Here is a 22,763-nt window from a genome sequence, read left to right as displayed (position 1 = left end):
CCCCACCCGCTGGATCAGGCCAATGGCCTATCTAGTCCAGCATCCTGGGCTCACAGCAGCCAACCAGATGCCCATTATGGGAAGCCCGGAAGCAGAACCGGAGCACAACAGCACTCTCCCTGTTTATAATTCCCAGCAACTGATATCCAGTGCACCTCTGACACTGGAGGGAGAACATAGCTATCGTGGCAAGTAGCCATGGATAGCCTTATTCTCCATGGATTTGTCTAATTGTCTTTTAAAGTCATCCAACACAGCCGTTGCAACCTCTTGCGGAAGCAAATTCTTGTAGGAGAGGAGGAACCATGTAGCAATTGGTCCCAGCTGAGTCAACAGATTGGCGTCCCACCTCTTCCTCTGCTAATAGAAGTTCTGCACATGAATTCATTTTTGCGGCTCTCTCCTCCATTAACTTTTCAGTGACTTCAGGGTGTCAAGGTGAGGTGAGTTGGGGAGGTTTGGCCAAGGAGCCCATTATCTATTGGCCTTTATCATGTCCGGCAGAAAATAATCTCTCCACCGCCACCGCTCCCATGAATAAAGTTCATTATATCACCTCCCTTGTAAGATATTTATTTTTCTAGAATACCAAATGTCAAATCTGGGATGTCTTTAAATAGTGAAAGCAGGGCTATAAAAGCAGCACATACGTAGGCACAAACGTATTTTTGTAACACGAGGGAAAACCTTACCCATATTTGTGGGAATCTCCTGACAACGATTCATAGTTGCATGCAAATAAGAAAGGGCTTATCCACATGGGAGCATTTCTTTGCAGCATATTGTCATGGAATTACGACTGGGTTCCTTTTGGAGGAGACTTAATAACAAAGCCAAAACCTAATTTAAGGTTGTTTATTTAGCCAAGTGCTTAGCAGAACTCAACTCAACCATGGTGGTCAGTTACAGACAGATATATACCCCCACCCTTCCTCATGATCATGGCAACAGTTTCATCCAATTATTCTATGCTACAATGATGCTCTGCCCCTTGTACCATCCATCCTCCTCTATGTGTTCCTGCGATATCAGTGTCCTTGGCACATTTTCACTCTATTACAGCAGCACTATTCACTATTGTCTACATGGCCCCCTGTTTACAGTAAATGGCAGTCAGGATTGTTCAGAATCAATCTGAATCCTCCTCAATATACACTGCTTTTACCGTCGTAACAGATTTGCAAGGTCCACACTTTGTGCTCAATAGTGGCTTTAAATCCATTGTTTTCCATTCACACAAGTAGGCGTTCCTCTGGGGAGGATTGTTGTCATTGTTTCCTGGTGGCTCCGCTCTCTAATTTTACATTTTACTCCCTCCTGTTGCTCAATTACTGGCCATGTACACAATTTTTTGACCTATTTCCACTCCCTTCTGCACCCACTGTTTCCTGAAGTGGGGTCTGCCCCTGCTTTCTCCACTGCCCATTGCTTTTTCTGAGTTAATTTTTTCCTGCTGGAAAAACAAATGAATATAATATTGATACTTTGCATAATATTGATATTTTGCATAATATTGCATATTTTGCACATCTGTAGGGCTACCAGGTCCCCCCCCCCAACTTTATATGTCTGTCTTCTTCAGCCTAATATCCTGAAACATGGAACAAGAACAAAGCACTGAATGGGGTGTGGGAGGGTGAGCTAGTTGAAATAAGATGCTGGTAGCTGTAAGGGGACATAATCATGACAGCTGGGGCCACCCAGAGTGTGGGCACACTCTAGCAAGTAATAATACTCAAAGTGTCCATGAGGGGCATAACACTTGTGCCAGACAGCACTAGCCCTGGCCTCCAGCTTTTCAGAGCAGCTCTGCAAAAGGTCATCGTGCAAGACTTCTTTGTCCCAGAGCTGCACCTCAAAGGAGTTTTGACTTGCCAGAGTGACAGCCCCAAAGTCCAAGGTTTCATACCAATTAGGGTCATTATTGTTGTAGATGACCCTGGTCCTCTTTTCCTGACCTTGGAAGAGAACTTTGACAAAAGCATCCGTGGCTGAGAAGTGGTCGCCCCACAGGTTGGAACCCCTGCGCACATAAAATTTGAGGTGGGCATTGCCCCATTCCGAAGCACAGCACATCTTGGTGTTGATGGCTGGCTCACACAGACATATGCAGTGATCTTCTGAGCTCTGGGAGTGCCAGTGCGGGCACTTTTGTGGGCAGTCCCTCCTTAGGGACCTCTGCTTTATATGGCCCACTATGGCTTGCTTCAGCAAATCCCTCCTTGGGTCTGTTTGGTTCATCAAGGAGTGCAAGGGTAGAAGGGAATAGGCCACCAACCCAGGCTTTGATTTGGCACTCTCCATCCATTCTGAGAAGCGGTGGACATCTTGAGCTCCTGAGAACAGCATCTCTACCTGCTTGTCTCCTCCCACCACTTCAGTGAGCTGCTTGCCATAGATTTCATGGAAGATTCCACTGGTGTGGTCCCTCAGGAGCTCTTTACACTTGGAACTCAGGGCAGTGGACCCATATAGCCTGGCATACTGTAGAGAAGCCTCCAAGGTCAAGCATTGCTTGATCATGGAAGCTGTGAACCCCCACAGGGCCATTTTACAAGTCTGCACAGCCAGCAGGTGGCGCACCCGCCCACCCAGCTGCACGTGGCTGATATAGTGGGTGCCGTAGATGTTGATAAAATGCTGGTATGCCTCCGGGTCGTTCTTCCTTGGCAGGCCGGCTACAGCATGGGAGAAGTGGAAGGCCAGCAGTGAGGGTCTCTGGAGGAGTCTCAGCCTGCTCAAGAAGAGAATATTAATTTATTTATTCATTCATTCGTTCGTTCATTTTATTATTATTTTATTTATTAAATTTATATCCCGCCCTTCCTCCCAGTAGGAGCCCAGGGTGGCAAACAAAAACACTAAAAACACTTTAAAACATCATAAAAACAGACTTTAAAATATATTAAAACAAAACATCTTTGAAAACATATTAAAACAAAAGTTGGGAGTGAAGCACCAACAGGTGTAGCAAGCAACCTGAACCGAGGGGGAAGGCAGGATAGATAGAAAGACAAGCTGTTCTTTCCTCTGCTGATTCCTCCTCTAAAGATTTTGTTGGTTTTTCAGGCTTTGCTCCTCTCCCTTCCTCCCTTCTTTTCCTGTCTTTGTTCTCAGTTAGTAATGGCTCCCTGAGTGGAAGCCGCATGGCTGATTCAGCATGTTATCTCTATGTAGTAATGAACCTTAAGTTTTTTTATTCTTTCAACTACCACTCTTAACAGATCAGTTACTTCTGCACTCTGCTGTATGCAGTATATACATATATATATATATATCACAGACCAAAAACTCTAACAAATAAGAGGAGTAGAATGTTACAAAGTTTAATGTCACCTACACCAGCAAAACTCTATCTATATGAGGAATGAAGAACCTGTGGCCTTCCATGTGTTCCTTTCCGACCCACCCAGCATAGCCAGTGGTTAGAGGTGAACAGAGCTGTTAATTTAGCAATATCTAGAGGGCCACAGGTACCCCTTTGGCTAGAGCCAAATAAAAATGATACTGTTAAATCCTACCATTTCCTCTGCCAAAGTTCACACCCAGGCAGCCCAGAGCTAATATGAAGGGTGTCCTAGAGCATGCCTTGTGGCAAATGCCCTAGGATCCCAGGTCTGCTGCTGGCCTTGATTGCCATAATTATGACCCGTTATGAGAACCATATAAATTACCCAATCATCCTTTTCTCCATCACATCTCAACTTGTCCAGTTTCAGAATAAAGTGTTGCTGTTGTTGTTGTTGTGTGTCTGTGTGCATAGGACAGTCTGACTGGTGGAGGAAAGGGAATGGTATGAACAGCTCTAATTATGTACACTCTGCCCACCCCCGCCCCACGCCACTGTTACGCATGCAGATTTCTATATTACAAATTTGCATCTGCCTAGGTCTCTTTTCTTGAGCTGGGACTATTCCAAAGTTAGCTTTTTATAACCCCTTTGATGGGTCAAGTTGTCAGAGTTTTAAGCCGCCTATCATGCTCACCTCACCTCATAAAAAGATATCGTGGAGCTGGAAAACGTCCAGCAAAGGGCAACTCTAAAGGATCAAGGGGACAGAGCAACTCCCTATAAAGAAAGGTTACGGCATTTGGGGTTTTTTGGTTTAGAGAAAAGAGCAAGTTAAGTGGTAACGTGACAGAAGTGTATAAAATGATGCATGGCATGGAGAAAGTGGATAGACAGACGCTTCTCTCCCTCGCGCATGACACTAGACCTCATGGGCATCCAATGAAGCTCCTATGCTTCTGGATGCCAGTTGCTTGCAATGGGAGGAGGGGAGAGCGCTCTTCTTCTCAGCTGCTGCTTTTGGGCTTCCCAGAGGCATCTGGTTGGCCGCTGTGAGAACGGGATGAACTAGATGGGCTACTGGCCTGATCCAGCAGGCTCTTCTCATGGTCTTCTGTTTATCTCCATGCCATAAAAACCTCCAGTTACTGACTTCTGCAGGCAGAGGAGCAGGCATTACTGCAAACAAAAATGTGTTTATGATGAGAAAATCACTAAAATGTTATGAATTTTCAGGCTAGCACATCAGGTTCTTTTTGTCCTGGTGAGTTTGACAGGCCTATTGATGGGTGTCCAACAGCAGAAGGTAGCAAGCATCCAAAAGCAAAAGAAAGGGGAAAAAAGGGGGGGAACCCCAAATGATTGAAAAAATTATTTATTATAACAAAAGTCCAATGCATTTCGGCCACTCGCCTTCGTCAGGGGATGAACTGGTCTAAAATATTCTATATGACCAATAATAGCGGTCATTAATATTTTCAGCAGATTTGCTAGAGATTAATATTTTAGACCAGTTCATCCCCTGATGAAGGCCAAACTACTGAGTGGCCAAAACACGTTGGTCTATTGATGGGTATGCCACCTGTGCGTGGGCCAACATTTGGACCTGGTTTACCCAATAGACATAATCTTGTGAGCCGGGTTGCTCAGTTACATGATACGTCACATTACATTTGATATAGCCTGGTCTTGTTGTGGCATGATTCATAGACAATTGGATGTTCCAGTTTAAGACACATTCAACTTTCAGGTTGGAGTCTGCATCTAAAACCCAGGACTACATATGCAAGGGGAGCTGAAAATTCAGCAGCTGGGGAATTGGATTTGGAGGCCAAGAAGAGATTTCCCAGGGCGGCGAAAGGGCGGCCTCAAACTCTTATCTCTTAGAAACAATTAAAAAACTAGAGGAGGGCTCATAAACACACAACAAGAATAGTATCGCCAGTGCTCATCCAACTCAGCCACATCCAACTTCCAGGTTGAGGTCTGCATCTAAAACCTAGGACTACATATGCAAAGGGAGCTGATAATTCAGCAGCTGGGGAATTGGATTTGGAGGGATGTCGCTGCTTTGGGGCAAGGACTGTGCTACTGTGCCCATTGTGACATTTCCTGTCAACGTGTACATTTGTAATTAAACAGGTCAGTACGAAGACACCATAAGACTCCAGGGCTCTTCCTTCTCTCAAAGATACATCCCCACTCCGCACTGTAAAGGCCTCCCTGAAGCCCTTGGAAATGGAAATGCCTTCAAGTAGATTCTGACTTATGGCGACCCTATTAATAGGGTTTTCATAGAAAGCGGTATTCAGAGGGGGGTTACCATTGCCTTCGTTTGAGGCTGAGAGGCAGTGACTGGCCCTAGGTCACCCAGTGAGCTTCATGGCTGTGTGGGGATTCAGAAAAGGGGAAACGCAAAACACTGTAAGATTCCCCAATTTCACACGTCACATAGAATGTGTGTGTATGTTTCTGTTTGTCAACCATGGGTGACTTTATAGCATGTTGTACTGCAGAGAACAAGAGCGTCCCTCTATTGAGGGTGCCCACCTCAGTACATACTCCGATTGGCCATGTGTGGCTCTAGAGGGTGACCAATGCTCACCTGTAGTATTCACAGGAGACCTCTTGCCTTACAAAGCTATAACTGTCCTTCTGGGATTGCTCATGTGCATAAATAGCCATCCGGGATCGAGATCCAGCAAAGGCCATCTGGGCCTCAGGCAACCTCGGCTCTGCTTCACTGTCACTGATCTCCGTGGCCAAGCCCAGCTCTACTTTCCAGTCATTCTTCACCTCTGTGGCCATTGCATTGGCAACATCCACATCCGAGTTCTCCACGGAACCGCTCACTTGCCGGTGGCACGAACGACGCACTCGCCAGTCCACGGCAGCAATGGGGAGTTTCTGCAGCTGCCCATCCATCAAGGGGTTCTGGCATAGGGTGCATGTCCCATTTGGGTCCTGCCACGAGCTGCTGTCGACCACAAAAGCTCCCTTTTTCTCCAGAGTGGTGATGTCTACCCCCTCGCCGATGAAGTTATGGCCAGGCACAAAGGTGGTCTGCTTGCTGCAGACAGAGCTGGGGAACAGTTGGCAGTGACCAGAAGATGTTGGTGGAAGTATGGCGAGAAAGGTAATGAAGGTTGCTAGGAAGAGGTGCCGTTTGGACATGATTGCTCTGATAGGATCCCTCACCCCAGAGGGGCAGATGGCTTCTAAATGATCGTGGGGAACAAAACAGAGGGCTTGTTTGCACTGACTAGGCATTTTTCACATTTGTAAGTCTCACTTTTCTATCGACAAGCCCAACCTAGCTTAGTTTATCTTTATCTCATTAATGCTGGATGTTAGCAAGCTGCCTTATACCAGGTCACGTTATTTGTCTATCTAACCCAGCGCTGTCCACTTTGATTGGCAGTAGCTCTCCTCGGTCTCCGGCAAAGCGTCTTTCACATCACCTGTTGCTACCTGATCTTTTAAACCAGAGGTACCACGAACTGGACATGGGACCTTCTACATACACAGCAGGTGCTCTGCCACTGAGCCATGACCACGCCCAGTATTTGCATTAGGCCAGGTGTGGGAACTTCCGGCCCTCCAGATGTTGCTGATCTATGACTCCCACCAGCCCTAGCAAGAATGGCCAGCAACCAAGGGGGATGCAGTTGTCCTTCAGCTAAAGCTTCCCCACACCTGCGTTAGACCACAGACAGTCAGCATTGTGCTCTCCAGATTTACACCATACATTTAAAGCACATCTAACACACATTTAACTCACATGACTTCCCCCAAATAATCCTGGGAACTGTCTTTTCTCCCTCGCAGACCTTCAAATTCCCGGAAAATTAACAAACTACAGTTCCCATGATTCTTTGGGGGAAGTCATGTGCTTTAAAAGTGTGTTGGATGTGCTTTAAATGTATGGTGGTGTTGGACTCCCAACTCCCATCAGCCCCAGCCAGCATAGCCAATGGCCGGGGATGATGGAAGCTGTAGTCTAGAAACATCTGCAGAGCACTACACTGGCTATCCCTGAATTAGACAGAAATTTAGTGACTTGCCTAAGGGCTCGATACCCAATGAGCTTCATGGCTGAGAAGCCATTTGAATGTATGGCAGGAATGCACACATTAAAAGGCAGCACTGGAACTAGCTGTAGAACTCCCTGTTGTAATATAAAAACACGTATGTGCCATGTGGGCACCAAGAAGCTCTTCCTGACCTTTTTCACCACTCCTTCCCTGTATCTTTAACAGCTTGGTGACAGCAGGCAGAAATCCAACAGATGTCACTTCCTCCAGCACAGAGCTGCACTAAGGAGGAAAGCTTTTATTGTTGCATATCTCTGCATCTAGGGAATGCAGAATGTCAATTCCGTGTAAGTCCAGATAACATTCTGCTTCTTATTCAGGTCCTTTATTCCAGAGGTGGGGAAATTCCAGCCTCTGGGCCTAGGTAGGGAATGAATGAAATCCTTTATTTGCATTAGCTATAAGCCATTGCAATTAAAATGTATTCAATAAAAACAGTAGAGAGCAAATATGCAACTTAATCAGATTTCCTGCTAAGATTCTAACTTTTCTATAAAACACCAGTCAATAGAATTAGTGTATTCACGGTCCCACATAAGAGAGATGGATAAGAAAAGCTAGCAATAAAAAAGAATTATATCAGGATTAAACTCAAGGAACCATTGTGGATCTTATTCTGATGGCACCTGCTAAAAATTTTGCAGACATTTCTGTAACCCTAGGGTTGCCATATTGCCCGGATAGCCGGGTTTTACCCGGATTCTATGCATGCCACCCAGCGCCCGGCTAGCCCCTTACGTGGCCCGGATTCTCAGCTTTAATTTTAAAAAAAATTAAGTTTCTAGGTGGTCCGGTTCTCGAGATATACATAAAAACGTCAGCCACCCCCCTCGACTGTTAAATCTTTCTTTAAACAGTACTGTACTATAGCACTTTGTAGCTTTAACCCCGCCCGTTCAGCATTGCAGCCGATCAGGGATTGTGTTTCAGTTTCATTGACCTCAGGCAGTGTCTAGAAAACAAAATGGTGGTTTCACACACACACACACACACACACACACACACACACACACCGTTTATCTGAAAATCTCATAAATTGGGTAAGTATATACATTTCAGTTTTTTTTCCTCTTGTGTACAGGAGTCAGAGCTTGGGCAGTGTTTTGAAAACCTTCCCAATACTTGCTTTTTGTAAAAGCAATGCTAATCCCATATGCCCAAAGTAAATCCCATTTAATTCAATAGGACTTACTTTGAGTAGACATGTTATGAATGTGCTGAAAATCAATGGGACTTTGGAGTGAATGTAAAAAGAATTATGTTTGTGTTCTAACTCCTTCTGTCTCCAGTCCAATTTTAAAGCAAGTAGGCAGGGCTTACTTAGGTATTACAGTTTTTATTCTGTAGGAAAGTAATATTGATTTTTTTTAAACTAATACTGATTTTTCTGCAATGACCAACTGGTTTGACAATAAACTATTATATGGCCTGTATGTATTTATACATCTGCTGTGTGTGCGTGTGCGTGTATGGAGTCTTTCCAACACCCCTGTGAGGTAGGGTTGGAAACCAATGCAGCTCACAACAAGAAATAAAGCCATTTAAAATCCCATGACCATAAAACAAGTATAAACAGTTGCAAAACAGCGTAAAGTGGCATGATTTGGAATTTTGGGTTGTGTGAATGAAGTTGCTTATCACTTGAGGTTGCAGTTCTGTCCCTGTTTGAGCAAGCCCCACTTAATACGCTGGGACTTGCTTCTGAATAAATAAACTTAGGATTGCACTATAAATATATTTACAGTTTGTGTAAATAATAAATATATTTGATAGTCATGCTTATATAAATATTTCTTCATTTATCATATTTTTGGTTTTTGGTTAGGAATCCTGACTGGTTGTGAGATGCTTAGTTTTTTGCCTTACTCATAGGAATCTTGTTGTGGTTGGTATGGTACTACATTTAGGAAAGTGTTACTGCCTTCTGTGTTTTTTTTTCCTATTTGCATTTCACTTATCTTTAACCTCACTCCGTTACAGCCATAGAAGCAACAGCAGCATATGCAAGATAATTAACTCCCATTAGTGATAAGAACAAGAATTTATAATTATTATTTCAATTAAAACAAGAGGCTTATCAATACTTTGAAAAGGACCAGATATTTATTTTGTTTCTGAGCCCAGGACTGGGTCTTTCATGATGCCTGGTGGGGGGGGGGAGCAGGAGAGTAGTCGATAAGACAGACATCCTGGCATTGGTAATCTAATTAGCAAGGTATTTGTGGGGTTGTTGCACACTTCCAGGCCCAGTTTCATTTTGAGTATGGAGGTGGAACCTGTGTAGATGTGGTTGAGAAATTTTGAGTTAAGCAAAGCTCTGCTTTTATAAAACCTAAGAAACATACAGATACTTTGAATGTCTGAGTGCCTGCACCAGTGGAACACTGGAGGAACTTGTAAAACTTGCTGCAACAGTATTTAGAACTGAGCATGTGGTGTGAAAGACTCCTTTTCCTAACATTTTGGCTTGTTTTTCTCCACCCACCACATCTCTGAAATATATTGTATATGTTATGGTTAACCGTGCTGCTGCCCTGACTTACTTTATGTTTGTTGCTATTTTGTGTTTTTATTATGTTTTTATATTGATTGTGTATTTTTATTGTTTTTATTATATTTGTAAGCTGTGCTGAGCTCTGTTTTTAACAGCAAAAGGGCAGGATATAAATTCTCTTAATCAATCAATAAATACTCCATAGTGTTGGAAACTAGAGTCTAGGCATTTAAGGCTGAAAATGTTGCTTAAAAAAAAGATTTCTCACATCTTTCCCCAGTTTTTGGTGGTAATTCCTAGGCACAAAAACAAAACAACTGGACAATCCAAATATTAATATGCAAATATTTGCATAATATGCAAATAACATGCAAATTATCTGCATAATATGCAAATTAACCTGCCCAGATTTGTGGAACTGGAATATGGCAACCCTATGTAACCCTCCATTCTTGATCTGCAAGAAGAAAAACCACATAAAAGTTGGTTGGATGCCCTGGAAAAGATGACAACAGTGGGATAATTAGCTCATTCCTCAGATCTCTATAAAAAGAGCAGAACAGCAGTACATGATTCAACACTGCCATCTCCGCAAGGGCATAAATGATTTTGCAATGGAATTCTTTTGAAACGCCCTTCTAAGACAGCTGATGGTAGTATATTCAGACTTGCTCTCGTAAAACCTCTTCTATACTTAGGGATTGTTAGATTTTGTAGGTAAGGAGTGGAGGTGTGAAGATAACTGGATGGGAAGCTGTTGTACCACGGGCAGAATTTTCTTACTGCGGTCAAATTGCTTTGCTGTTGGCTGTCATAAAGGTGCTGTTTAATTAAAGCTCTTGCTTTACTAGCCCCTAGGGTTAATAATTGGTGTGGAGATAAACCATAGGAGCAAAGCCTTAATGTGACTGCCTTCATCCACCTACTCTCATGAGAGTCAGACTGGACTTGGGAGGTCAGACCAGTAGGAGATAAACTTAGCTGCAACCAGTAATTGAATGTCCTCAGCCAGGCCTGCAAAGTAATAGAGGGAAGATCAGCTTCCGTTCGCAATAAAGCATTAGGAGCACAGCATGGAACAGAAAAGATTTGTCTAAGGAATTTGGACTGGACCACTTCCAGTGGTCTTAGCTGAGTGTCGGCCCAAATTTGAATCCCATACAGTAATTGTGCTAAAGGTTTAGCCTTAAAGCCCTCAAGAGCGGGAGGTACAAAGTTGCCACCTTTTGTGTAAAAAAACCACATTAAGACTTTGCAACTCTGTAGGGCTTTCTCAGCTGCATATTTTTGTTGGGCTAGCCATGCCCCTGATGATTGGAAGACTATGCCCAAATATTTAAAAACTCTGACTTGTCCGATTGACTGCTTGTCCAAAAACCATCTATGGGGCCTATGACGTTTAGAAAATACCATAACCTTAGTTTTGGTATAGTTAACCACTACACAGTGTTCTTTTTGCCAGTAGTGAGAAAATGCCCCCAACAGTCTTTTCAGGCCTACTCTTGTTTGAGAAAGGAACATGGCATCATCTGCGTACAATAAGGCGGAAATAGCCTTAGTAGCCAGTTTGGGGGCATGAAAGGCTGGAGATGTTAGATGCTCAACTATGTCATTAATATACAGATTGAATAATACAGGGCCCAAAATGCAGCCTTGTTTAACCCCTTTTGTCACTGGGACAGAATCTGGAAGATGTCTGTCTGTGGTACATCGCACCTTCAGCCAAGTGTTATTATATAAACACTTGATCAGAAAGTGGAGTCTTTTATCTATAGACGAGAGGGCTAATTTTTCCCAGAGTCTTGTACGGGAGATTGAATCGAATGCTGCTTTCAGATCAATAAATGCTGCATATAATATGCCGCCTGGTTTCGTTTTTGCATATTTATCAATTAGATGATTAAGGACAAAGCAATGGTTTATGGTAGATCTGCCCTGTCTGAATCCCGCTTGTTCGTCAGCCAAAATAGCTTCCTCAGTTATCCAGTCAGTGAATTTGTTATGAAGATGTTTTGCATAAAGTTTGCTAATTACACATAACAAACTGATTGGGCAATAGTTGGCTGGATCGCATTTGGATCCTTTTTTAAATATAGGAACAATTATGGCAATACCCCAATCCTCGGGCAATAGCCCTGTTGAGTTAATAAATGAGAAAACAGATGCCAACAGAAAAGCCCACTAATTGATATTAGATTTTAGGAGTTCCAGTGGTAAGAAATCGATGCCTGGTGCTTTATTGTCCTTCAGCTGCAGGATAAGGTTCTTGACTACGATTACAGAGACTGGCGACCAATCAGGTAGATTTTCTGGGACATCCAATGTTTGGTTCTCCTTAATTCCATGGTCAAGGAATAGTGATTGATAGTGCTGCTTCAATTCCTTGGGGCCGATAACACACAATGGAGCCATACAACTATTCTCTAGAAAACCCGATACTGTGCGCCAGAAGAGGCAAGTGTCCCTAGCGTTAGAAGCCTTTATTAGGGTTTGCCAGGCCTGTTTTTCAAATTGCTGGTTTTACTTCTTCATCAGAAGTTTATACTTTTGCCTGAGCGAAACATACTCAGTAAGCAAAGGGCCGGAATTAGTGTTCCTGTGTTTATGACAGATCCTCCTCAACTGGCTTTTAGCCTGTTTACATTCTCCATCGAACCAGCTAGATGTTACTGGAGTTTTTCTTAGGGCAGCGCTTGTAACTTTATTGGTTAAATGGTCTTGTAATTTACGCATTAGAGCTTTAAATAAATCCATAACCTCGGTAGCTGATTTGGCTGACAAAATAGTAGCATGCATGGCTAGAAAATCCTCGGAATGTAAAAGATGAGTCAAGGCTAAATCGACTTCTAATGACCACTTAATTCTTCTACTGGCTGTTGCTCTTAGATCTCTATTAAGACAGGATTGAGATTGAAGGGGAGGTTCTTGTTTATTGGACCTGCCAATATCATAGTTAAGGGTAGGTGGTCACTTTCTACACTTGAACCTACCTCAAAATGGATGACATAACTACAGATCGTGAGATGGCTATATAATCAATTACGCTACCTCCAAATCTGGAGTAATGAGTGTGTTCTCCGTACTTATCGCCATCTGCCATACCATTTAATATTAGCACGTCCCTCGGCCTGACCAGTTGGGCCAGACAGAACCCTGCATAGTTACATTTATGATCTTTGGAAAGTCGAGTGCTACCGCAATCAGGAAAGGCATCTGGCTCCAATATCTGAATAAAATGAGTATATAAATTTACGTCATTAGCTCCCATCTGTGCGTTAAAGTCTCCTGCAATGATGAACACTGCAGTAGGATATAGTGATTCCAGAAAATCTATATAGTTATCTAATTTTTCCCAGGTGTGTATCCACTGTGGATTTTTTTGAGCAGGGAGGTATATAAACATTAACCAGTATTAGACAGATTTCAGAAAATGCCATAAGAACCGCAGCTGCAAGGGGATTACAAGGGGTTAAAGCTGTTGTTACAACCTTCATATTAGCTGAAATAAAACAGGCTAGCCCTCCACTGGCCCTCCCACCCTTCACAGAGGGAGTGGCTGCCAGAGAATAACATCTATAACCATTGAGCAACAAAGCTTCATTATGCCATGTTTCTTGTAAAAGAATAACATCAAAACAGTTTATAAAGTCCAAAAATTGTTTATCATACTGTTTGCACACCAACCCGCTATGTTCCATGACAGCAGATTTAATCCAGGGTTATTTATACGGTTTGGCCTCCACCTTGCTCAGAGAACCAGTCTTGTCTAAAAACACACACCCATTCTTTGTAGTTGGAACTTTCCTTTCCAGGGTATCTGTACCATTTCCAGTTTCTAATGGAGGGTTCCCTAGCTCAGATGAAGTTAAAGCTTGATAGCTCAGCCAATGGTTAGAGGTCCTGCCGTCTACCTTATAATTGACTAAACTGAATTCCAGAGGGGGTTGAGTTTGCAGGTCTCCATCTATGAGTCTAAATATTCCGGGGCTAGCTTCTTTTTTAACTATACATGACTTTATCAGGTATAGCATGGGGAGCAGCTGTTCCTCCTGTATCACGTGTACTATACTGCTGAATTTGGCTTAGTTTTTGCTGTAGTGTAGCTAGCTTATTTATAATTTTACTTTGTTCCTTTCCCATGGAGTTTGGAGAAGGATGATAAAAGTTCATCTTCTGCTGGCTCTGGCCAATCCAGTGAATCCAAATCAGAACTTCTGGGGGCTGCCTTGCTCGAATATGAATCTGGTTGGGTAGCCAGCTTAGGATATTTCTGGGTGTCCTGTACACATCCGGTGGCTGCTGTAAGTGGTTCGTCCCACTGAATGATATCTTGTGTTCCATTTGAACGAGTGGTAGGTTTGGGTGGAAAAATCATCCTCCCCATAGCCCCCTTTTTAGAGAGAAATAAGGGTCTAAAAACTGTGTCCTCGAAGTATCGATGAGGGACCACCCCTTTTGGGGCTGATTGGCCTTTGTTTTTCATTAGTAGAGCTGGGACTCATTGAGAATTAAAAGTTAGAAGAATTCTCACAAATTGTCCGTTGGTAGAAAGTCTCTTAATTGATATTAAGTCTATATTTTCAGAGGAAAGGCCTAGTAATAATTGTAGATGTCGTTTCACCCAGAAAATGGAGCCCCAGTTAGGAAGTGGCCCCCTATAGGGAAATAGATGAAGCACTGCGCTGCATGGTCTCAATACCAGACTGCTCGATGGAGTGGAGGATCTTACTTCCTTAGTTTCCTTGGCTTTCTTTAGGCTAACAGAGGATGCATGATTAATCTCTTCCAGCACCTCCCGTGGTGGAATGTTGGGAGATTTGGGGTTACACAGCTGCCTATCAGCCAAGCTGTCCAGTTTCTTAACTATATAGTGTAATTGATTATAAATAGTTTGGACTGTCAGGCCGATCAACAAGCACAGGCAGTTTATCTTTCCCGTCCTTTACCCTCTGTTCACCAAGTGGGGAGGGGGGGCGTTACTTATTTTCCTCTTCTCTTCAGCTCCAAGGAATGTACATTCAGTACCTTCTGAGCACAGGGGATTGAACTGATTCTGAACTGGGATTGTAAATTCATCGGAACCTGATGTAACTTCAGTTGATGAGAGATATTTGTCCAGTCTGCTCTGCTTGAGATTTGGTAGCACAGCATTTTCGTCCTTATCTGAGCTCCTGGGTCTTTTGCATTTCCTCATACTTCTGTTCCTTTAACTGCTGCCAGATACTGCTTTCCGATTACTTTTCATGTCCACACCGGTTGGGGAAGTAAAAAAACAACCCCCCAAAAAGCGCTCAAACAATCCAAAGCAACAACGACTTTGGGCTAACAAAGACGTGTACCCAAAACATAAACAAAATACTATGACATGCTAAGAAGTCCTGAGAAAACTATAAAAACTGTAAAAATATTAAAACCGGGAGTGACTCCCACACAACTATAGACTCCCGCCAGCTACCAGCAGCTGTGTTAAATAAAATCCCAAAACACTAACAAAGTTACGAGAGCCAAAAATAAAACAAACGTGCTTGCTGGATAAGCTCTGCTGTTATACAGAGCAAAGAATTGCAACAATTTAAAGCACCAGGATGGTTTAGCTGTAAAAAAGCTAAATCAGACTGCGGAGCTCAAGACGAAGCCGCCTCTCATGTCGCCATCTTTGCTCCTCCTCCTGCCTAGGTAGGGATGTACGGTGGGGTATAAACTCACTGATGATAACAGTAATTAAAAATAATGAATACGGTGGCAACCTTACCCTCTCCCCCATTTCCAGACTGCTCCGCTCTCTGTGTATTACATGACGCTACACTAGAACAATTGCCTTTGAGTCTCTGTTATCACCCGCAGGCCTATTTTTAGGTCCCACTGACCTACTTTTTTTTTTCATATTCTCTCTAACGCCAACAATGGATGTGCAGATCCACTCACTCACCACTTCTCCCCTAAGCAAACAGGACTGGGCCCCACAGACCTTCTCAACAAATAGGGCTCTTCGGTCTTCCTGCTTGTCTCCTTTGCAGTTCTTTTCAATTCTGGCACATGTGGTTTGAATGATAGGAGAGTCACGAAACCGGGGGGGGGGGCGGTGAAAGGAGGCAGGGCCTCCCTGATGGCTTCTCTGAAAAGTGGTATGTGTGCATGGAAGAGAGGAAAAAGTAGGGTTCACCCTGATCTTATGTTCTCCTGTCACCCTGTCGTTATTCATTCCAATTTTGCAAAAACGAAAGGCCTCTCGCATCTCCTGAATGCAATTTTAATGTTTTCAGTCTGTCATTCCAAGTTTGAAATAGCTACAATTGTAGAGCCAAGAAGGCCTTTGCACTTTTAAAAATGTTTGTTAGGCTTAACAGAGGCCCACGTTGACAAGAGGGCAGCCTGAACCTCTTCGCTTTTAGAAACAATTATGCCAGGATAGAAAAAGACCCCAGTGGGTGGGGGACAAGTCTGTTTTTGTGGGGAAATTCATCATAAAGAAGCCAATTTGAACCAACAAAACCAAACCTGGAAGAGGCCTCATATACACAATAAAGTGTTGCATCACCAATGCTCCATGCCAGGGTAGGGAACCTTTATGCCTCTGCAGGCCAGATCCTTATCATGATGAGCTCTGCAGGGCAAATTTGACAGGTGGGCAGATCTCACCAGCTTCTGAAGTGCATTTGGTTCAAATATTGGTTGGGAACTTGAGGTATAGGACAGGCATTTTTTTGTGGCTGCACCTCAGGTTTTAGAACTCCTGGCTTGCTCAGGAGGTCCAACTTGCTCTTCTTCCCTCCCCCTCTCTCTCTTTATCATGCATGCATGCACGCATGCAAATTAGGGTTGCCAGGCTCAGGGCCTGAGAATGATTCTGTATCTTTAAGAGAAGAGAAAATTCAGCCAAGGGCAGGTTTTCTTGCAACACTGTAATGGGAAAAACCACAAGGTGGAATTCTCCCTCCTCCCTGCACAACTTTTAAAGATAGAAAAGACCTTTTGGTTGCCGGGCCCATCCTCCAAGAGGTCTTCTGTATCTTTAAAAGTTGTGCAGGGGGAAGGGAGAATTCCACCTTGTGGTTTTTCCCATTACAGTGTTGCAAGAAAACCTGCACTTGGCTGAATTTTCTCTTCTCTTAAAGATACAGAATCATTCTCAGGCCCTGAGCCTGGCAACCCTAATTTGCATGCACACACACACACACACACATCAACCACTCCATTTCTTTTTAGATGGGCACTTCGCCTGCTTAGCTATTAATTTTCTCCCTCACTATGAAGCCATGGTTTTACCTGCTGAATTTCTTTCTTTTTTAGCTGATATTGTTTATTATTGATATGTATTTGATTTCATTTTAATCCTTGTTGTGAGCCTCTTTAAGCATTTTATTCAAAAGGCAGGACATAACTATTTTAAACTAAATGAATAAGTAGCAGAGACTGGTGGCTCCAATGTCAGCGGGGCAGTGAATCCGCTTCCCTGGTTTTAGTCTGAACTTTCAAGGAGCTGTCCAACATGCTTCCAATATGTTAATGTAATAGGTATAGATGCAAATGTAGAAATAATAACTATAATTGCAATAGAAATACATCTTAGTGTATTCTAGTGGGGAGGACTGTGACTAGGTGACCTGTGTGGCTGCTTTAATCTGCTGTCTTGGGCCAAGGTGGGCAACTTCAGTAGAGGATGTCTTCAAATAGAGGGCAGTCCTCTGAAAGCTCTTCAAATGTAGGACTGGCCTCTGCAAAGCAGGTCACATGGCCACCCTATGACAATCTGGTCTCTAGTGCACCAAAACATACCAGCCATGCCCTCCTTTAACCATCAGGTGTGCTGGGCTCTGTTCCCCCTATCCTCTAAAACCCACCAGGCTTTACTATCTGAGGCAGTAAAATCTGCCAAGCTTTATCCATACAAGTCAGTTTTTTAAAAATCAGAAGTGAATTGTATAAGCCTTCACCTCCCTGTCTCATTCTCACCGGAAAGTTTTGAAAACTTATTAATCACAGTCTTTTGCTCTGTCCACACCCTTCTCTCTCAGGATTATCTTTGGCTCAACTGATAGGTATAACATCTTCATTGTATCACATGTGGCGGAACATTCAGATTTCAGTTTGGGGTTGAAATCTAGGGGGATTTGTGTTAAATCTGGCTAGAGTTTGGGATTCACAGAAATCATGAGTTCAGCCAAAAGTTCAGCTTAAATGAGACAGAGACTAAGGGAAGCTTCCTGCCTTACCTTTTTGCTCACCACTCTTCATTCTTTGATTTAGGATGGGGGGGGGAGAAAATATGATTCAGTTTGCATTTCAAGTTGAATTTACCAAATTCACACTTATTCAAACAATATGCAAGCTCAGACCAGTCATCTTTCAGAATTCACACCTATCGGACTTTGTGATCCAGTTCCCCAAACAACCAACGTTTACAAAAAAGTTTATGTTAGGGGAAATTGTGCATAAATATGAACATATTTGTGACAATAGCATGAAAAATTGCATTAAATTATGGGAAATTGTTTGCAAAAAGGCGTACATTACTACAAACAAAAATGTGTTTATGAAGAGAAATTCACTAAAATATTGATGAATTTTCAGGCTAGGACATCAGTTTCTTCTTTTTTTTCCTGGTGAGTTTGGCAGGCCTATTGATGGGTATGCCACCTAGAGCTGGGCCAAGATTTCAAGCCAGTTTCACTCACTGTAATAATCTTGTGAGCTGGGTTGCTCAGTAATACGATACCTTGAATTCCATTTGATATAGCTGATCTTGTTATGGCATTATTCATAGACAATGGTATGTTCCAGTTTAAGACACATCCAACTTCCAGGTTGAGGTCTGCATCTAAAACCCAGGACTACATATGCAAGGGGAGCTGAAAATTCAGCAATGTGGAATTGGATTTCGAGGGCAAGAAGAGATTCTCCATGGTGATGAGAGGGCAGGCACCAATTCTGCTGTTAGAAACAATTATGCCACGACAGAAAGAGACCCCTAGTGTGGGGGGGGACAGTTTGTTTTTGTGAGGAAATTCCTCATAAAGACGCCATTAAAAAAAATAAAAACTAGAGAAGACCTCATATACACAACAAAGAGTTGCATCACCAGTGCTCCATGCCAGGGTGAGGAACCTTTTTGACTAATCAGACCAGATCCTTATCTGAACTAGCTTCGCAGGCCAAATTTGACAGGCGGACAAGTCCACCAGCTTCTTAAGTGTGTTTGGTTCAAATATTGGGTTGAGAACTTGAGATATAGGACAGGGACTTTTTTGTGGCAGCACTTTCGGTTTTAGAACTCCTGGCTTACCCTGAAGGTCCACACACCTCTCACACACATACACACACACACACAGAGGCCACATTCACTCCATACAGTTTTTCCACTATTATTCCACTTTAAACAATCATGGATTCCTCCAAAAAATCCTGGGAAGTGTAGTTTGTGATGGGTGCTGAGAGTTGTTAGCAGACCCCTATTCTCCTGACAGAGCTACAGTTCTCCAAGTAGTTTAACAGGCAGCCTCTTCCCAGGGAATTCTGCGAATTGGAGATCTGTGAGGGGAAAAGGGGTCTCCTAACAATTCTCAGCACCCATCACAACTTATACTGCCCAGGATTCTTTGGAGAAAACCATGACTGATTAAAGTGGAATAATAATGGAATAAATGTATAGTGTGAGTGTGGCCAGAGCCCTCCAGCACTCCATAAAGACTTTTCTTTTTAGACAGGCATTTTGCTAGCCTAGTTATTAATTTTCTCCCTCCTTACTATGAAGCCATGATTTTACCTGCTGATTTTCTTTGGTTTTTTGCTGGTATTGCTTATTATTACTGTAATGTCAATAGCAATACAGCTTAGCATCATCGTAGTGGGGAGGACTGTGGGTTCAAGGTGGGCAACTTCAGTAGAGGATGTTTTCAAATAGAGGGCAGTTCTCTGAAAGCTCTTCAAACGTAGGACTGGCCTCTGCAAAGCAGGTCACATGGCCACCCTATGACAATCTGGCCTCTGGCGCACCAAAACATACCAGGCATGCCCTCCTTTAACCATCAGGTGTGCAGGGCTCTGTTCCCCCTATCCTCCAAAACCCACCAGGCTTTGGTATCTGAGGCAGTAAAATCTGCCAAACTTTACCTATACAAGTCAGGTGTGTGTGTGTTTTTTAAATCACAAGTGGATTGTATAAGCCTTCACCTCCCTGTCTCATTCTCACCGGAATTTGTTTGTTAATCACAGTCTTTTTCTCTGTCCACTCCTTTCTCTCTCAGGATTAAAGAGGAAAGCACAAAAGCAAGACTACAGCTGAACATCAAGAAGACTAAAGTAATGACAACAGAAGATTTATGCAACTTTAAAGTTGACAACAAGGACACTGAACTTGTGAAGAATTATCAATACCTTGGCACAGTCATTAACCAAAATGGAGACAACAGTCAAGAAATCAGAAGAAGGCTAGGACTGGGGAGGGCAGCTATGAGAGAACTAGAAATGGTCCTCAAATGCAAAGATGTATCACTGAACACTAAAGTCAGGATCATTCAGACCATGGTATTCCTGATCTCTATGTATGGATGTGAAAGTTGGACAGTGAAAAAACTGGGTAAGAGTTTAATCAACTCATTTGAAATGTGGTGTTGGAAGAGAGCTTTGTGGAATCTATGGACTGCGCAAAAATGACAAATAATTGGGTGTTAGAACAAATTAAACCAGAACTATCCCTAGAAGCTAAAATGATGAAACTGAGGTTATCATACTTTGGACACATAATGAGAAGATATGATTCACTAGAAAAGACAATAATGCTGGGAAAAACAGAAAGGGGTAGAACAAGAGGGAGACCTAACAAGTGATGGATTGATTCCATAAAGGAAGCCACAGATCTGAACTTACAAGATCTGAACAGGGTGGGTTATAACAGATGCTGTTGGAGGTCGCTGATTCATAGGGTCGCCATAAGTCATAATTGACTTGAAGACACATAACAACAACTGATATGTGTAACATCTTCATTGTATCACATGTGGCTGAACATTCGGATTTCATCTTGGGGTTGAAACCTAGAGGGATTTGTGTTAAATCTGGCTAAAGTTTGGGATTTACAGAAATTTACAGCTGCTGGAAGGAAGGGTGGGATATAAATTGAATAATAAATAAATAAATAAATAAATCATGAGTTCAGCCAAAAGTTCAGCTTAAATGAGATAGAGGCTAAGGGAAGCTTCTTCCCTTACCTTTTGCTCACCACTCTTCATTCTTTGATTAAGGATGGGTGGTGGGGATTGATTCAGTTTGCATTTCAAGTTGAGTTTACCAAATCTGCACTTACCAAAACAATATACAAACTCAGACCAGCTATCCTTCAGAATTCACACATATTGGAATTTTGTAATCCAGTTCCCCAACCAACCAATGTTTACAAAAAAGTTTATGTTAGGAGAAATTGTGCATAAAGATGAACATATTTGTGAAAACAGCATGAAAAATTGCATTAAAGTATGGGAAATTGTTTGTAAAAATGTGTACACTAGTGAAAACCAAAATGTGTTTATGAAGAGAGAATGTTGATGAATTTTCAGACTAGAACATCAGTTTCTTCTTTTTTTTTTGGTGAGTTTGGCAGGCCTATTGATGGGTATGCTACCTAGGACTGGGCCAAGATTTGGACCCACTTTCACTCACTGCAATAATCTTGTGAGCCAGGCTGCTCTATTATACAATATGTCGCATTACATTCGATATAGCCTGGTCTTATCATGGTATTATTCATAGACAATTGGATGTTCCAGTTTAAGACACATCCAACTTTCAGGTTGGAGTCTGCATCTAAAACCCAGGACTACCTGTGCAAGGGGAACTGAAAATTCAATTGGATTTGGAGGGGAAGAAGAGATTTCCCAGGGTGGCGAAAGGGCAGACTCAGACTCTTATCTCTTAGAAACAATTATGCCAGGATAGAAAGAGGCCCCTCATGGGTGGGTAGGAGGGGCAATAGTTTGTTTTTGTGAGGAAATTCCTCATAAAGAAGCCATTAAAAAAAATCCGGGAGGACTCATAAACACAAAAAAGAGTAGTATGACCATTGTTCAATGCTGGGGTGGGGAGCGTTTTTGACTCCGCAGACTAGATGCTTATCAGAATGAGCTTTGAAGGCCAAATTTGTCAGGTGGACAGGTCCACCAGCTTCTGAACTGTGTTTGATTCAAATATTGGTTGGGAATTTGAGATATAGGACTTTTTTGTGGCTGCACTTTAGGCTTTAGAACTCCTGGCTTACCCAGGTGGTCAGCTCTGCTCTCCTTCCTTCCCTCCCCCCCCCCCTCACACACAGAGCCATCAAGCACCCCATAAAGACCTTTCTTTTTAGACGAGCATTTTGCCTGCCTAGCTATTAATATTCTCCCTCCTCATCATTGAAGCCATGATTTTACCTACTGATATTCTGTTTTAGGCAGTATTGCTTATAATTGATTTGTCTTTTCATTTTAATCCTCGTTGTGAGCCTCTTTAAGCATTTTATTCGAAAGGCGGGACATAACTATTTTAAACTAAATGAATAAATAGTGGAGGCTGGTGTCTCCAATGTCAGCGGGGCAGTGAATACACTCCCCTTGTTTCAGTCCAGACTTTCAAAGAGCTGTCCAACCTGCTTCCAATATGTTAATATATAGGTGTACATGCAAATGTAGAAATAATAACTATAATTTCAATTAAACTGTATCTCATTATAGCGGAGGGGACTGTCACCAGGTGACCTGTGTGGCTGCTTTAATCTGCTGTCTGGGTCCAAGGTGGGCAACTTCAGCAGAGGATGTCTTCAACCAGAGGTCTGTCCTCTGAAAGCTCTTCAAATGTAGGACTGGCCTCTGCAAAGCAGGTCACATGGCCACCCTAGCTGGCCTCTGGCGCACCA

General features: G+C 42.8%; 1 protein-coding gene across 4 annotated transcripts; it reads right to left on the bottom strand.

Annotated features, from left to right (window-relative positions):
- Window positions 1-840: 840 nt before the first annotated feature.
- On the bottom strand, window positions 841-15,927 carry LOC133366635 (perforin-1-like). Of its 4 annotated transcripts, XM_061589946.1 has the most exons (4): window positions 15,807-15,927; window positions 7,515-7,743; window positions 5,895-6,507; window positions 841-2,734 (listed from the first exon to the last, which is right to left on the bottom strand). In XM_061589946.1, the coding sequence occupies exons 3-4, from the start codon at window positions 6,461-6,463 to the stop codon at window positions 1,642-1,644; spliced, it is 1,662 nt and encodes a 553-aa protein (XP_061445930.1). In that variant the 5' UTR covers window positions 6,464-6,507; window positions 7,515-7,743; window positions 15,807-15,927; the 3' UTR covers window positions 841-1,641. The 4 variants fall into 4 exon arrangements, with proteins under 4 accessions (XP_061445930.1, XP_061445929.1, XP_061445931.1 ...); XM_061589945.1 differs by lacking the exon at window positions 7,515-7,743; XM_061589947.1 differs by lacking the exon at window positions 7,515-7,743 and having other exon boundaries at window positions 15,846-15,921.
- Between the last annotated feature and the right edge of the window lie 6,836 nt (window positions 15,928-22,763).

Source organism: Rhineura floridana, chromosome 11 (assembly GCF_030035675.1).
Source record: "Rhineura floridana isolate rRhiFlo1 chromosome 11, rRhiFlo1.hap2, whole genome shotgun sequence".
Lineage (NCBI taxonomy): Eukaryota > Metazoa > Chordata > Lepidosauria > Squamata > Rhineuridae > Rhineura > Rhineura floridana.
This window is presented reverse-complemented; position numbering and strand designations above follow the sequence as displayed.

Coding starts and splice junctions, on each gene's coding strand:
- LOC133366635 (XM_061589946.1), bottom strand. CDS start 6,463: ATGTCCAAACGGCACCTCTTCCTAGCAACCTTCATTACCTTTCTCGCC. Junction 2,735..5,894: donor GTCTCCTGTGAATACTACAG/GTGAGCATTGGT, acceptor CTTCTTGAGCAG/GCTGAGACTCCTCCAGAGAC.